The sequence below is a fragment of the Cololabis saira genome, chromosome 15, assembly GCF_033807715.1.
Source record: "Cololabis saira isolate AMF1-May2022 chromosome 15, fColSai1.1, whole genome shotgun sequence".
Classification (NCBI taxonomy): Eukaryota; Metazoa; Chordata; class Actinopteri; order Beloniformes; family Belonidae; genus Cololabis; species Cololabis saira.
In genome coordinates, this window is record NC_084601.1 from 34,713,327 (window position 1) to 34,727,236 (window position 13,910).

At 39.0% G+C, this 13,910-nt stretch overlaps 1 protein-coding gene across 1 annotated transcript in view; it reads right to left on the reverse strand.

Annotated features, from left to right (window-relative positions):
• The window catches only part of LOC133460708 (collagen alpha-1(XIV) chain-like), a 205,547-nt gene that overhangs the window by 16,675 nt on the left and 174,962 nt on the right, over positions 1-13,910 (reverse strand). Inside the window, 7 exon segments of the mRNA XM_061741443.1 lie at positions 1,416-1,469; positions 1,882-1,935; positions 2,031-2,126; positions 9,668-9,721; positions 10,157-10,243; positions 11,869-11,946; positions 13,221-13,379. Of these exon segments, the coding sequence (XP_061597427.1) occupies positions 1,416-1,469; positions 1,882-1,935; positions 2,031-2,126; positions 9,668-9,721; positions 10,157-10,243; positions 11,869-11,946; positions 13,221-13,379 (582 nt within the window).

Genomic DNA, 13,910 nt, shown 5'->3' on the forward strand with positions numbered 1-13,910 from the left:
TTCCACACATAAAGAATATCACGAAAATAGGTTTTTACCATCTTAAGAACATAGCCAGAGTCCGCCCGTTTCTCTCTCAGGCCAGCACGGAGGTGCTGATGCATGCTTTTATCTCTAGTCGTTTAGATTATTGTAATGCCCTGCTCTCTGGTCTTCCTAAAAAGAGTATTAAGAACTTACAGCTATTACAGAACTCAGCCGCTCGCGTGCTGACGAGGACCAGAGGGCGGGAGCACATTACACCTGTTTTAAAATCGCTGCATTGGCTTCCCGTCCGTTTCAGGATTGATTTTAAGGTTCTTTTACTGGTTTTTAAGTGTCTTAACGGTCTTGGGCCATCTTATTTATCTGATCTGCTTTTACTGTATCAACCCTCACGGACCCTGAGGTCCTCTGGTACCGGCCTTTTAACCATTCCCCGAACCGCGACCAAAACCCACGGTGAGGCTGCATTCAGCCATTATGGCCCCTCTTTATGGAACAGCCTGCCAGAGAACCTCAGGGCCGCAGAGAATGTTGATATTTTTAAAAGGAGGCTCAAGACACACCTTTTTAGTTTGGCTTTTATCTGATCTCATTTACCTAGTCTTTTCAGCTATTTATTGTGTTTACTTCTTTAGCTCTTTTATCATCTCTAAAACTTTAATCCATTTTAGTGACTTTTTACTTTATGTTATTTATTATTCATCTTAAGTTTTATATATATTTCTCTAAAATTTTACACTTTTAGGCATTTTTTACTTTCTTTTAATCTTTTAGTTTTTAGCTCCAGTGTTTCCTCAGGGGGGTCGTTCACACTGGGAGGTGTGCCTGCTCCGCCCATGGGGGTGTCGTCATGGGGGTCCCTCAGGCCTGGGTAGCTGGGGGGGGGCTCCACCTTCTGTGTGGGGTCTGCCCCGGTCTGTCCGGGTTGGGGGGGTCTCTGTGGGGATGCTTCTGGTGGTCGTGGTCGGTGATGCCTCTCGGTGTGGACGGCCACCCATAGGTAGTGTTTTCCTCACCTGGATCGTTAGTGCTAAGCCATGTCACCAGTCCACTTATTGTGGGTGTGGGCGTGTGAGTGTGTGCACAGGTATATGAGTGTGAGTGAGTGTGTGTGTACGCGTGGGGGGTGGGGTCGTATGGAATGTTTTAAATTGTGTTTTTTATTGTTATTTTATTCTGCATGTAAAGCACCATGTGTTGCATTTTATATTGTATGATTTGGCGCTATACAAATAAATAAAGTTTAAGTTTAAGTTTAACTTACGTCTGTCTGTCTTTCATTTTTGCTTTTAAAATCTTTTACTTTTTGTGTAAAGCACTTTGAATCGTCTTGTACATGAACATTTGATTCCACAGCTACTAATAAAGCCACATATTCAGCATTTTGTTTTGACTCCAGTGAGTTGCATAAAGAGCACAATGTGACTCACTCTGGGTCCTGCTCCCCCTTCCCTGCCTTGAGTTCCAGGTCTGCCAGGAATTCCCTGAAAGACGAGTAGGAGGAGAAGTGAGACTCAGCTCTATGTACATTTCCTTTAATCTAAAGTAGATACAAATGCAAATGCAGCAGAATGTGAAACTGGGAGGAGCTAAAGTGCAACGCCGGAGGTCATGGTACCTTTAAATCTGCACAATGTATTCAAATTGTTGAAGATTAAAATATATATCTAAAACAAATTACCAAGTTTTTTGCATGTTAAGCAAATTAAGCAAAATTTGCATTTTCTTATGTGCATGATGGAAAAAACCTAGTGAGCAACAACAAATCATGATGGATGTTTCTTCCCAACAGTGAGATAAACCTTAAAAATGATGATGAACATATACAATTTTTCTGATATTAAATAATTTTAATATCATGCTCTGAGCATCGGACTAGATGAAGTGACCTTGTACCTGAGTTCCTTGCTGTCCTGCTTCACCTTTCTGCCCCCGCTCCCCTGGACCGCCCTGCACGATGAAAAAACAAAAACAAAACAACGACACATGTTCAATGAAAGCACTGTGATGAGAGTACAGCCGAAGCACTGAAGACAGGAGGCTACCGGGGGTCCGAGGATGGAGCGGCCGCTGGGTCCCTGTGCCCCGGGGGGTCCCTGAGGTCCTGGTACGCCTGTATCTCCAACAGGCCCGGCCGCCCCCTGCAGGGGAACAGAGACAGAGGAGAGGAGAGATGCTCGTCAGTTTGTTTGCAGCTCCATCTGAGGAACTGCTCTGAGCGATCATCTGGGACAGTTTCATCGTCATTTACTTCAGCAGATTTATGATCAAACAAAGCACATCAATACCTGAAAACAGATCTCAGAAACAGCGTCTTACATACTCCTCTAAAGTGTCCCGCTGTCTGTGTTTGCATTTAATCACTGCGTGAGTGGGACTCGGCCACGGCTCAGTCGTGGATCTGCTTTCCCAGCAGCAATGATTCACGGATACTGAATTCATCAAACAGTAGATATACCCTTGGATCAGAGTCGTATACCAGAGTGCTACTTACTAGAGCAGTGTCTCCCAACCTGGGGTCCGGGCCCCCCCTGGGGGGGCGCCTGAGATCTTTGGGGGGGGGGGTGCAAAACTTTGTCTGCTTTGAAATTATGCAGTTGTAAAAATTATATTTGCGAATGAATCATTCATAAGAAATTGTTAGGAATAATTTATGAATGTCTTGAATATTTTTTGTGTTTTTTATACACTTGTGACAAACACAGGAAATGATTTAATTCCTTATTATTATATCATTACTCAACCTTTAATCTACTCCATCAGGTTGTTAAAGGAAAAATTAAAAAAAAATGTTGGTCTCATATTAAAAAAGACATTTTTCAGAAATATTTTTATGTCCTTTTATGTCCTTTTGTGCGTATTTTATACATTGACGACATTGGAGAAAAACAAAGTCATATGTATACATACAAAGAGAAATGTATCAAAAAAACATAATTAATGTTCATTTTTTCAATTAAAGACTATTTTGGTGCTAGTATGTACGGGCTGGTCTTAGACACAAGTAGGGAGGGCTCCAAGGAGAAAAGGTTGGGAACCACTGTTCTAGAGTGTGTCCAGTTTTAATCCAAACGTGTCTCCAAAAAAGTCAAGATTCTGCTGATTGGTATTGGATGAACGACAGAAAATAAGCCAGAATTCTATGAAAGGTCATGTGTCTGCGAGTTAACATCCGTGTTAGGAACAAGACCAGCTCAGGGTAACTCATATCAAAAACACAACAAAAATAGGTTTTTATCACCTTAAGAATATAGCCAGAGTCCGCCCATTTCTCTCTCGGGCAAACATGGAGGTGCTGATGCTTTTATTTCCAGTCGTATTGATTATTGTAACGGTCTGCTTTCTGGCATTTCCAGTCTCCAATTATTACAAAACTCAGCTGCACGTGTGCTGATGAAGACCAGAAGGCGAGCTCACATTACACCAGTTTAGGAATTGCTGCATTGGCTCCCCGTGCATGAATATGTTTTATGTTTGTTTAATGTTTTATGTAAAGCACATTGTGTTGCATTTTTATACATGCATGAAAAGCGCTATATAAATAAAGATTGATTTGATTTGATTTGAGGGTGCTCTGCAGCAGAAGGAAAATTACAGCAACACCGAAAGCTAAACTTCATTGGGGGCCTGTGTTTTTTTTTCTTCCTCCTAAACTAATCTAATACAGAAAGAAAAAATAATAACATAGAAATAAATTATTTTATTTTCAGTCCTAGACTTTGGTGAGGGTACAATTCATAGTGGAAAATATATTCAACTATTCCCTAAAAGTCAAATAAAAGGAGAGTTTAATAAGTCTCACTTTATTCAAACTTAGGCCCATAAGTGTTATCGGACTAAACTCTGTACTGGCCTTCCTTGGATACAAGAAACACGAGACAACTGACTTCTCACGTGTTCGTTCTTAATCTGAACATCTGCCTGCCTACAGATCGACACTCTCTTACTGGTGTAAAAAGCCGCCAGATTCATTTCCTGTAAACATCTGATATTAAAAGATAATGCCAAAGATGAAAGTAACTGTAGCGATAAGAGCGCAACGTGTCACAACTGCAGTAACATGAATCTGCTCACATTTATATCTGTTTCTGTCATTTAGCATCAACGACGTGATTCAGCTCAGAGAAGAAAATCACAGAATAAATGAAGACAAATTCACATCTTATGCGTTTGGATTTTCCTCCTTACTTCGGAGACTTTGTTTTTTCTCTAAACTTGCCATCCTCGGATTCTAGAATTGAACTGGGCTTTACTGCGTTGCACATCTTGTACTGCAAACTACAGTAATATTAACTCCTGTGTGGTTTGATCATATTAGGTCACAACAAAAAAAAGGCCTCATAGATCTTTTTTCAGTAGAGGTCGATGTGCAGGTTTACATGACATAACTTCCTGAATACTTCCTGTTGAGGCTCAGTTCATGCCAACAGAGACGGAACACTGCTTTTATCAGAATAATCTCTTACATTTCTAATTTTCAGCACAGGTTGAGCACCAGAGTCACAGCACTGGGCGACATAAACATTTAACTCGGTTCTGGCCGACCTCAAGATGTCTTCCAATATTTATGAGGACCCAGACTGTGCCATGACTGAGACATACAGCCGGAACAACGACAGCGTGGAGCGAGTGGTGGACATTTACGAGAGCATCGACACTTCCACACACCATCGGGTTCCTCCTTCAGCACGGGGCAGAGGTAAATCTATAACACATTGGGGAACTGATAATACATAATACTGCCGATTTAAGTGTATTGATTTCATATTAAGGCTTTGCCCTGACTTACATCTGAATAATATAATTCTGACATTGATCAGAATGTTGTTGAAGCATTTTACTTTTTAATTTTTCTAAGCTGTTGCATAAATAACACTATTTTATGAGTCTTTTTTACTAGTTTATTAGTCTTTCTCCCTGCACAGCTGTTTGATCCACACACACACACTTTGATAACAAAGAGCACTCAGTCTCAAGAGAAAGAGGAAAATGTGCCTGTGTGGATGAGGACGATTCGTCGATTCGTTTAAGCAAAAACGCAGGATCATGAATTTCAGCTGAACCTTCTTTTATTCCTGCTTTCATGCCTGGAGCACATTTTGCATTATTTGCAGGTGAAACGCGAGTCCTTGTTTGTGTGAGAGAGATTTCAAATGTGCTGAAGGTGTTGTGCGGAGGCTACCAGGGTTTAGAGATTAGTGACATGCAGACTCATTTCTTGAATACATTTTATCTGACAAGAATCAAGCAAGAAAGAAACGGGCTCTACTGTTATGACAGTCATCCTATCCTCACGGAAATCTCATAATAAGTCAGATATAGACACAGTTATATGATGTTCATGTGGGTATGAGACGGTAAGGTGAAATGTACAAGGATCTGCATCTTCGGATGGGAAGTAAATAATATATTTCAGCTACTTATCTTCGAATGAACAATGGGTGCCTCTCTGGCGTGGTGTTGCCACCCACTCACTTTAGAGCAAACAAGTTTCCTACGCGTCTGGGTGAAATCTGTTGGTGCCATCAGAAGCAAATTCATTATTCTTTAACTACATCCATCAACAGGCACTTCTGTTGAATGAGGAATCCAGGAGATTCGTGAATCGTTGTTGATAACATATTTTTTTTACTTAAAGCTGCTTTCAAATGTTTTGGAAGAATTAATTATGGAAATAGATATATAATAATTCAATGATTGAAAAAATGGAAAAGAAACAAACAAAAACACTTCCAGGTTATTTTATAAAGGGTATGGCAGAGATATGTAACATAAAAGTCCAAACAATCTGAGTAGTGCACTAACATGGCTGAGTATTTCCACGAGCTTCTAATTTAAGGTTAGTGGAAGACAGTAACGTCTGAATGCAAATTAATTTAGCTTTCAAAAAACCATCAATGAACCTGCCTTTTCTTTTTGACGTGAATATTTAGCTCCCAGGTTCTGCCTGGAAGGTCTTGGCCTTCTTGAGTCTGTTCGCCTCAAGTGAGTGACGTGATCATCGTTTGTAGGACTTGACTGTCCTTTCAACGATACAAACGCAGGGTGGGTAATGAAATGTCTGGTGGCTTATCATGTTAGCTTTCAAACCATATCTGGTCAACCTTAAACTTTACTTCCTCTTCACCGATCAGCAAATGTCACCACACTGGTTGTGACTCTGAGTTGGTCCTCATATCTAAATGCAACCAATCATCATTCCCCGAGACGTGCATCAGCCTGAACCCCAAACTCACCCCAGGCAGGACTTAGACAGGGCTAACTTTGTTGTTCCTGTTGAGGCTTTTCAAAATAAAAGCCAAATGGAACATCTAAGTGATTCATGTTGTTTGCCAAGACTGGGAGAGGGATTAACTTAAAGACAGATTGTATGTTAATTCGCTCAGTACCTAAATCTAACCAAAATATTTAAGTGTCTAAATCGAGATAAGAAATAGGGACAAAAGGCAAAACCAAATAACAAGTGATAAATGCCCTTTATGAGATGTTTTCTCCACCTTTCTCCACCTTAAGACTTTATCACTGATTAAAACTAACTGCATTTTTCATTTCTTCATGTACAAAAGTACAAAAGAACACAGACTAGATTATACTCTATGTCACAAGTTTTTATTTGCCATTTTCGTTCCATTTTCCTGCATAGATGTTTTTCTCCACTACTGTGATTAGCCTGTTGATTATCCTTCCCTGCATGTCTGTTTAAAAAGAAAAAGTATGTATTTGTCTCTTTCTTTTTTCTCACACTAGACTGGGTTTAACCTCAGTTTTTAATTTAAAACTTTCTGAACTGAAAGTCAGTTTGAGACTTTAACTTGTCCGGAGTTCTCGTATGTAGCTCCTCTTTCTTTGATTGTTGCAGTGTTGTTCAGCTGATGATCAAAAAGCATCCAACCAAAGCTAAACCAGAATCTGTGTCTCTATAAATGGTTTTCTGTACCTCAGTAGGATGTTGGCTTCATTAACATCATGTCGTCTTATGTTGCCCTTGCAGGAGCAAAAACTAGAAAGCATCATCCAGCTGTCCGGAGAAACCCTTTCAAGGCCGCTGCCGTGTTTCTGGGTCTCCTGTGTCTCCTGCTGGTAGCGGGGATCATTGTCCTGTACCTGTTCTGTAAGAGCTTCCCCTCCAACCAAGTGGTTTATTTTAAAATTACTGTCATGTGCATTTCTTTTATGGTTTTATGGCAGGTCTTTGGAGAGAAAACCAGCTCACCATCAGGTTTGAGGAGGAGATGGAAAACATTTCTCGTGACCTGAACAACTATTCCTGCAAGATGGATAAAGATAACCAGAAAGATGAGCAAAGAACAGGTGAGAAAAACACCGAAAAGTGTCTCAGAGTACGAATACATGAATGGAAACACCTACTTAAATACATAATTGACAAAAAGCCATTTCTTAAAGAATGGACGAGGTTTCAGTGCCACTGTTACTATACATCTACTGAGATGGGGAACTGGACAGAGAGCAGGGAAGACTGTCGGAGGAGAGGAGCAGATCTGGTGAGGATAAACAGCCAGGATAAACAAGTAAGTCTCTTACAAATAAAAGCTACTGACTTTAACTTGTCACATTTACAGAAGCAGATTCTCATATTCTGGCTAAACGTTTCTTTTATTCTTCACAAACTGTTGATGAGAAGAAATGATTCCATGCCTCTTAAAATAAAATATAAAACGTGATTATGTAGGAATGGAAATAATCCTCTTTTACATTGAAAAATGACCAGGGACTCGTTAGTAACTTGGTCAGACGAGGAGATTCCTGGATCGGTCTGGAGGCGTTAACGAAGGACTGGACGGACAGATGGACGTGGGTCGACGGTTCCCAACTAGAATACAGGTAACATTTATAGCAATAAAAAAAAATAACAACAAAAAACTAAGTTAAAAATATAATATTTTGTTTAGAACGATTAAATTCAAAATTTTAAATAAACTTTTTTCATTGAACTTGCTTTGTCACTTCACTCTCAACTTGAGTTAAAGACTTATCTGGAATCTTAATTTAGATAAAAGGAATGAACTCATATACTCTGTATTTTTGTCTAATTACCAGTAAAAGTGCAAAGAAAGCAGCTTAACTAACTGACTACTTGTCTTTTACATCAGCCTAGAATTTGAATGCGTTACTTCTAATAGTATGTTGCTTCTTCAACAGTGCCTGGAAAGTGGAAGTAAAAACACATCCAGAAGTTGGAGCCAAAGTGTACATGGATCTACAAGGAACGTGGATGCACAGCATCGAGGGGTCAAAGTTCTGGATCTGTGAGAAGCCAATTGGTTAAGTTACCTGGTGATCCTGCAGGCTAACATATTCTGTACCTTCTTACTGCAATGTATTAGGATCTGAATCTTTTCAAGGATTTCTCAAACTCTTTATCCACAATTCAATCAGTATTTTTTTTAAAGTACTTACTAAAGTAGAGAGAGTAAAAATGAACGTTCACAAAATGTGCAAAAGCATAAGAGGACAGATAATAGTATATTAAGACAGGTATCCTTCTCTCAGGGTGGCAGAAGCTAAAAAATAATTCATACTTTGAATAAATGTGAGGAAAAATTTTAGCATTCGAAAGTAAAACTGACTTCTTTGTAATTCTTGTGGTAAATTCTCATATTTGTTCTTCAAAATATTGCTTTGATGGCAGCTGCAACATAAAAATCCCTGTAACTAATACTCGTGGCAATTGCTGCTGCTGATGATGATTAAAGAACAACATTGTCAAACCGTTGATGGACAAGATGGTTAAATTTTTTCAATGTCACTATAACATGAAGTAACAGAAAAAAAAACAAAAAAAAACTACAACACTCTTGGTTTTCAGTAAACTTTAAATGCGGTGGGTATTTATTGGCGTGTTCATGCATGCTGCTTCATTTTCAATCTATTCTAAATCTAATTTTGAAAAAAAAAGATGTAAATAGATTTTGGATTAAAAAAATATCATTAATTCAAAAAACTGAAACTATATGATCATGTCTTAGTGGAATTAATATCACCAAAGTCATTTCATCTTTAAGATAATTACCCTCGTTGGGTCTTCAGTCACAACTAAAAAGTGTAGCGTCAGATGTCACGTGTAATAATTGCTCTGGTCCCCTGGAAAGCGCCTGGAGAACACTTGTAGACGCTATGTAAATAAAATTTACTTAGAATTTAATTGAATTTAAAAAAAGAAAAAAACAAACTACGATTTCACCTGATGAGGTACTTAAAATTTGCCTCATGGATATGAAACGTAGCTGTGGAGACAAAACCATTTTTTGTTTCAGACTATGAGTTTGTTTATACAGTAAAGTTGAACATTTTAACACGAGGATCAACGGAAACCGACTTCTTTGACCCTCAGGAAGTCGATAAATGCAATATTAGTGGAATTGCATTGAATTCCTTTCAAAATAGAAATACACTGCAAAAACATCCCCTCTTGGAGTAAGTATAATATTTCATGAATCTAGTCAAAATTCTGGTATCTTCAGCAAAAATACATTTTCCAATGGAGCAGGAAAAATGATCTTGACAAAAATGATTTAAACTAGCAAAGTAGTCTAAAACAGTCTTCTAATTTTCTTGAAACAAGGCTTTTTTACTACGAAATTAACTTTAGCGGTGTACTGTAGATAGAAATGAAAGCTCATTTTGTGTGACCAGCGTGGAAGTGGAAAGCAGTCAAACGTACCACTGGACCCGACTCTCCTCGGTCGCCTCGGGCTCCTCTGATTCCAGGGCCGCCCTGGTGGACACAAAAGCAGGATTGGAGCCGCTACGTAAACCATTTTACTTTATATGGTGGTGTGTGTTTCTGATTGGTTCAACAGATCACCTTACAACACACAAAGCCAACAAACATTTTGAAATACATGAAATAAAACTGAAATATTAAAAGAAGAAAGAAAAAAACACCCTATACTGAATAAAAGTAAAGTAATCCAAACTGTAAAAACAACTGAGGATAGAAAAGTGAGTAACTGCCTTCATCCACGTGATTGATTAAATGCTTTTCTGCAGGTGCATATCTGCATAGGTGGACTGTTTAAAAAAAAAGAGTTTTTAACTGAAATACTTTAATTGAGACAAAGGAGCATTACAGATACTGTTTTGTTCGGGATAATAATACTAATGTTGATGTGGGTGTCTGGAGGATTGTGTGGACTCGTGCGGGGCTCACTGGTTGTCCGGGGGGGCCAGGGAGGCCTCGGCTGTCCTGTGTGCAGGTGCAGGCTTTGGGCAGGGCGGGACAGTCCACCTCCTTCCTCTGGAGGACCGTAACACAATGATGATGCAGAAAAAAACAAAGGAAATGGCATGAGATGTGATACAACAGAGGAAACAACGTACAAGTACAGTAATCCCTCGCTATAACGCGGTTCACCTTTCACGTCTCACTGCTTCACGGATTTGCATCGTGTTCTGCATTCTGATTGGCTAAACAGTCTCCCCGCTTCTTCACTTCCTGTGTCAATAACGTTGGTTGCTTAGCAACAATGCTGAGAACGGCCAATGAGCTTCAGCAGCAGCTCAAGAACGGGACCCTTTGATGAATCGTTCATTACAGTTACCAAATATAATCGATGGTGGCATGTCGGTTTATAAGAATCTTTTTGACTAGAAAAAAAAGGGCAACAACAACTAGCCATAACTATGTTTTTCTCTAGAAAAAACACACCTGCACCGCGAGCTTTAGAGGAAAATGACACTTCAGAGCGAGTCAGGATGCAGTAGCATCAGAAGAGCAGTGAAATACGCGCCAGTCATAATCTGTCCTACTGTAGCTACTTGTTGTATTTTTTTTCATAATCATTTTTCATTTTCTCCCGTTCAAATCCAATTACTCGTGTCGCGTTGGGGCGGTGCTGATCTCTGCAATTTGAAGCCTTGTATAATAATTGTAAAAAAAAAAATAAAATAAAGCTTGCCACTTCACAAGTTCTTTTTGGAACGTAACCCCTGTGAAAAATGAGGGATTACTGTACTACTCATTGATCCCCATAAAATGGGAATTTGAAACACTATGATGTCATTGTATTGTGTATTTTAGATATACCATATACAATTTTTCAAAGATTTCTTGTTGAAGTAGAAAACCATTTACTATAGAACCTTTCTATAAGAGGTTGAAATAAAATGTATAACAAGTTTAATGTCCAAAGTTTTGAGCTAGATTTGGGTCACTATGGTGTTATCATGGCTGGACACAGCTTGTGGTTTACGACCCACGGTCCTAAACTGTCTGCCTTTCTGGATCATTTGCCTAATTGTGAACTGATGGACGCCTAAACACTTTCAAAAGACTTTGTGTCTCTTCCTAGCATCATGCAGATCAGTTACTCTTGACTGTATGTCTTTCGACATCACCTTTTTGCATGCGTAATATAATAATATAGATGCTTCTTATCATTTTTGAACTCAACTCACACTTGTGACTGAGTCCATTTACCTTTACATGGAGTCATTAAGATATATCCTCACATATGTTTTCCTCCAGCACAGAGAATATTCAAAGGGTTGCGCTCAATGAAGATGCGCGGCATTATGATTGTTTATCAACTTAAGGAACTTTGTGTGTTTTGTGTTGAGGAGGAACATTAGATTACAGTTTATGGCAAATCAATGCAAAAAACCAATGTATTCAATGGGATTTCATTACTTTTTCTTGCCACTGGAGACTTTGGTGAATGGAAAAGTTTGAAAGAGGACAAGTTCTCAAAAGGCCTTCAAACAGATTGAACAAGAAATATTCAGATAGCCACCGTATAAACCAATATAATGGAAAATAACATTTGAAAGTAACTCAGGTCTGCTGTTCCTGCTTCGAGCTATTTAAATTCAGGGAAAATATGTTCGGGGAGCAAACCGGAGAAAAGAAAAGTTAAAGCTTACCAGACCAGGAAGTTCACAGCACTTGTCTCTGCTGGCCCATGAAGTGCTGCAGACAATATCAAAGTTCTGCAGCTGAAACTGCAGGAAAAGAAACACACAACATACAACGACAGTTATACATTTGTATTAAAGCTCATGTCAGTCACGTAAGCAAAATAAGTCATATTTGAGTGCGAGTCAATTTGGTATTTTTATTTTATGTCAAGGTCCAACTATCTTTTGGTTTCAGGTCGCTGCATGTAATATATTCAGATATTTGAATATTGGACATAAGGCTTTCAATCATAGCCCAGTCTTAAATGCATCGATGAATAAATAAATGAACAAACAAATGGACAAATGAATAAATAATTACACCAACTGCGCTTCCTCGTTTGTTCATTTAGCAAGTGAGGAGCAGTTGCCAGGGACCCTGATGATTCATGTGACAGGTTTTTTTAATCGTGGAAATATTGAAAATACTAAGAAGGCAAAGCGTTAAAATGTTTTTTTTTTTTCTTTTTCGTTTCACGTTGCTTCACTAATTTCTTCTCCCTGATGATCCTTTTTAAACTGTGAAGTAACTGTGATTATATTTTTACACGGTGAACTTTAATAAGGCAAAAATATATTGATTTATTAAATGGCTTTTTTTCTTCCTTTCTTCCCTAAAATGATGTGCAGAATCTGATCAACAGGGAGCCAAATGGTTTGTTTCAACAGGTTGGTGAAGTGTTTGATCACCAAACGTCTCTTCTACTAACATTGAAGGAATATTGTCCCTCTGTGTTCTGAGGACTTGGACAAACGGAGTTAGAGCCACGTCCAGTAACTGCCTTTGCCTTGAAGGAAGTAAACCAGTGAGCTGAATCCAGTTGAAGAGCTGGAGATACGCTGTTCTGGTTTCCAGGTCCTGATGAACTTCCTGCTGTCAGAGTCCGAGCCTCAACCAGAGACATTACAGTTGGACAACGTGAGTCTAAAAGGAGAAATGAGTCGTTCTCACCTTTGCAGCTTTGAGCTAAATACATTTGGTGAGAATGTGTTTATGATTTGCAGTGATTTGCACTGAAATGTGAGAATTTATTCAATTTTTTTTTTTCTTGTTTATTGTTATTTCTAAAATCCCTCTCTTGCTGATGGAAACCTTTTACATGAACTCCCTGTGGTGTTGCAGCTCAGCTCCACTATTCAGAGACACTTTCCTGACAGCTGGAGCGGCCGTAGGTCGGATTCAGGTCGGTTGTTTTGTAGCATTTTGTGATTCTTCATGCAGAACTGATCATTTCATCATGAATATGTAAATGCTCAGAAGCTTGCCCCTGTTTGTGTGAACACACGAACGGTTATTTCACAGCATGCACTTCTTTTACCGGTGCAGAGTTGTCCTTGTTTTCTCTGGAGCGAACCATCCTGCCCAGAACTTCCAGTCCGTCGGTGGTGATGTTTCCTGCTGCGTTGATGGTTTTCTCTGTCACCATTTTGCAGTCGATGAACACTTTAGCGCTCGTCTTACTGATTGCAATATGAAGCTGTATAAAAGACAAAGTTATAGTTAAAAGTTGCTTCCATGACAAACACCTAAAACCTAAATATCATTCAGTCAATAATTGTTTATCAGCATCATCACATATTGATTGGCATGTACTGTAATAGATTAAAGATATTTTTTTTAGAAAATGTATTCGTTTTGACAACAGATCAGCAGCTTTGAGGAAGTGGTAGCTGAAAGGAGTTGAAATCTCTGAAGGTTTTCGGGTTTTGAACCCTCACAGTGCACAGGCAGTGTCTCCCAACCTGGGGTCCGGGTCCCCCCTGGGGGGGCGCCAGAGATCTCTGGGGGGGGGCGCAAAACTTTTTCTGATTTGAAATTATGCAGTTGTAAAAATTATATTTGCGAATGAGTCATTCATAAGACATTGTTAGGAATAATTTATGAATGTCTTGAATATGTTTTGTGTTTTTTATACACTGGTGACAAACACAGGAAATGATTTCATTCCTTATTATTATATCATTACTCAACATCTAATCTACTCCGACAGGTTGTTAAAGGAAACATG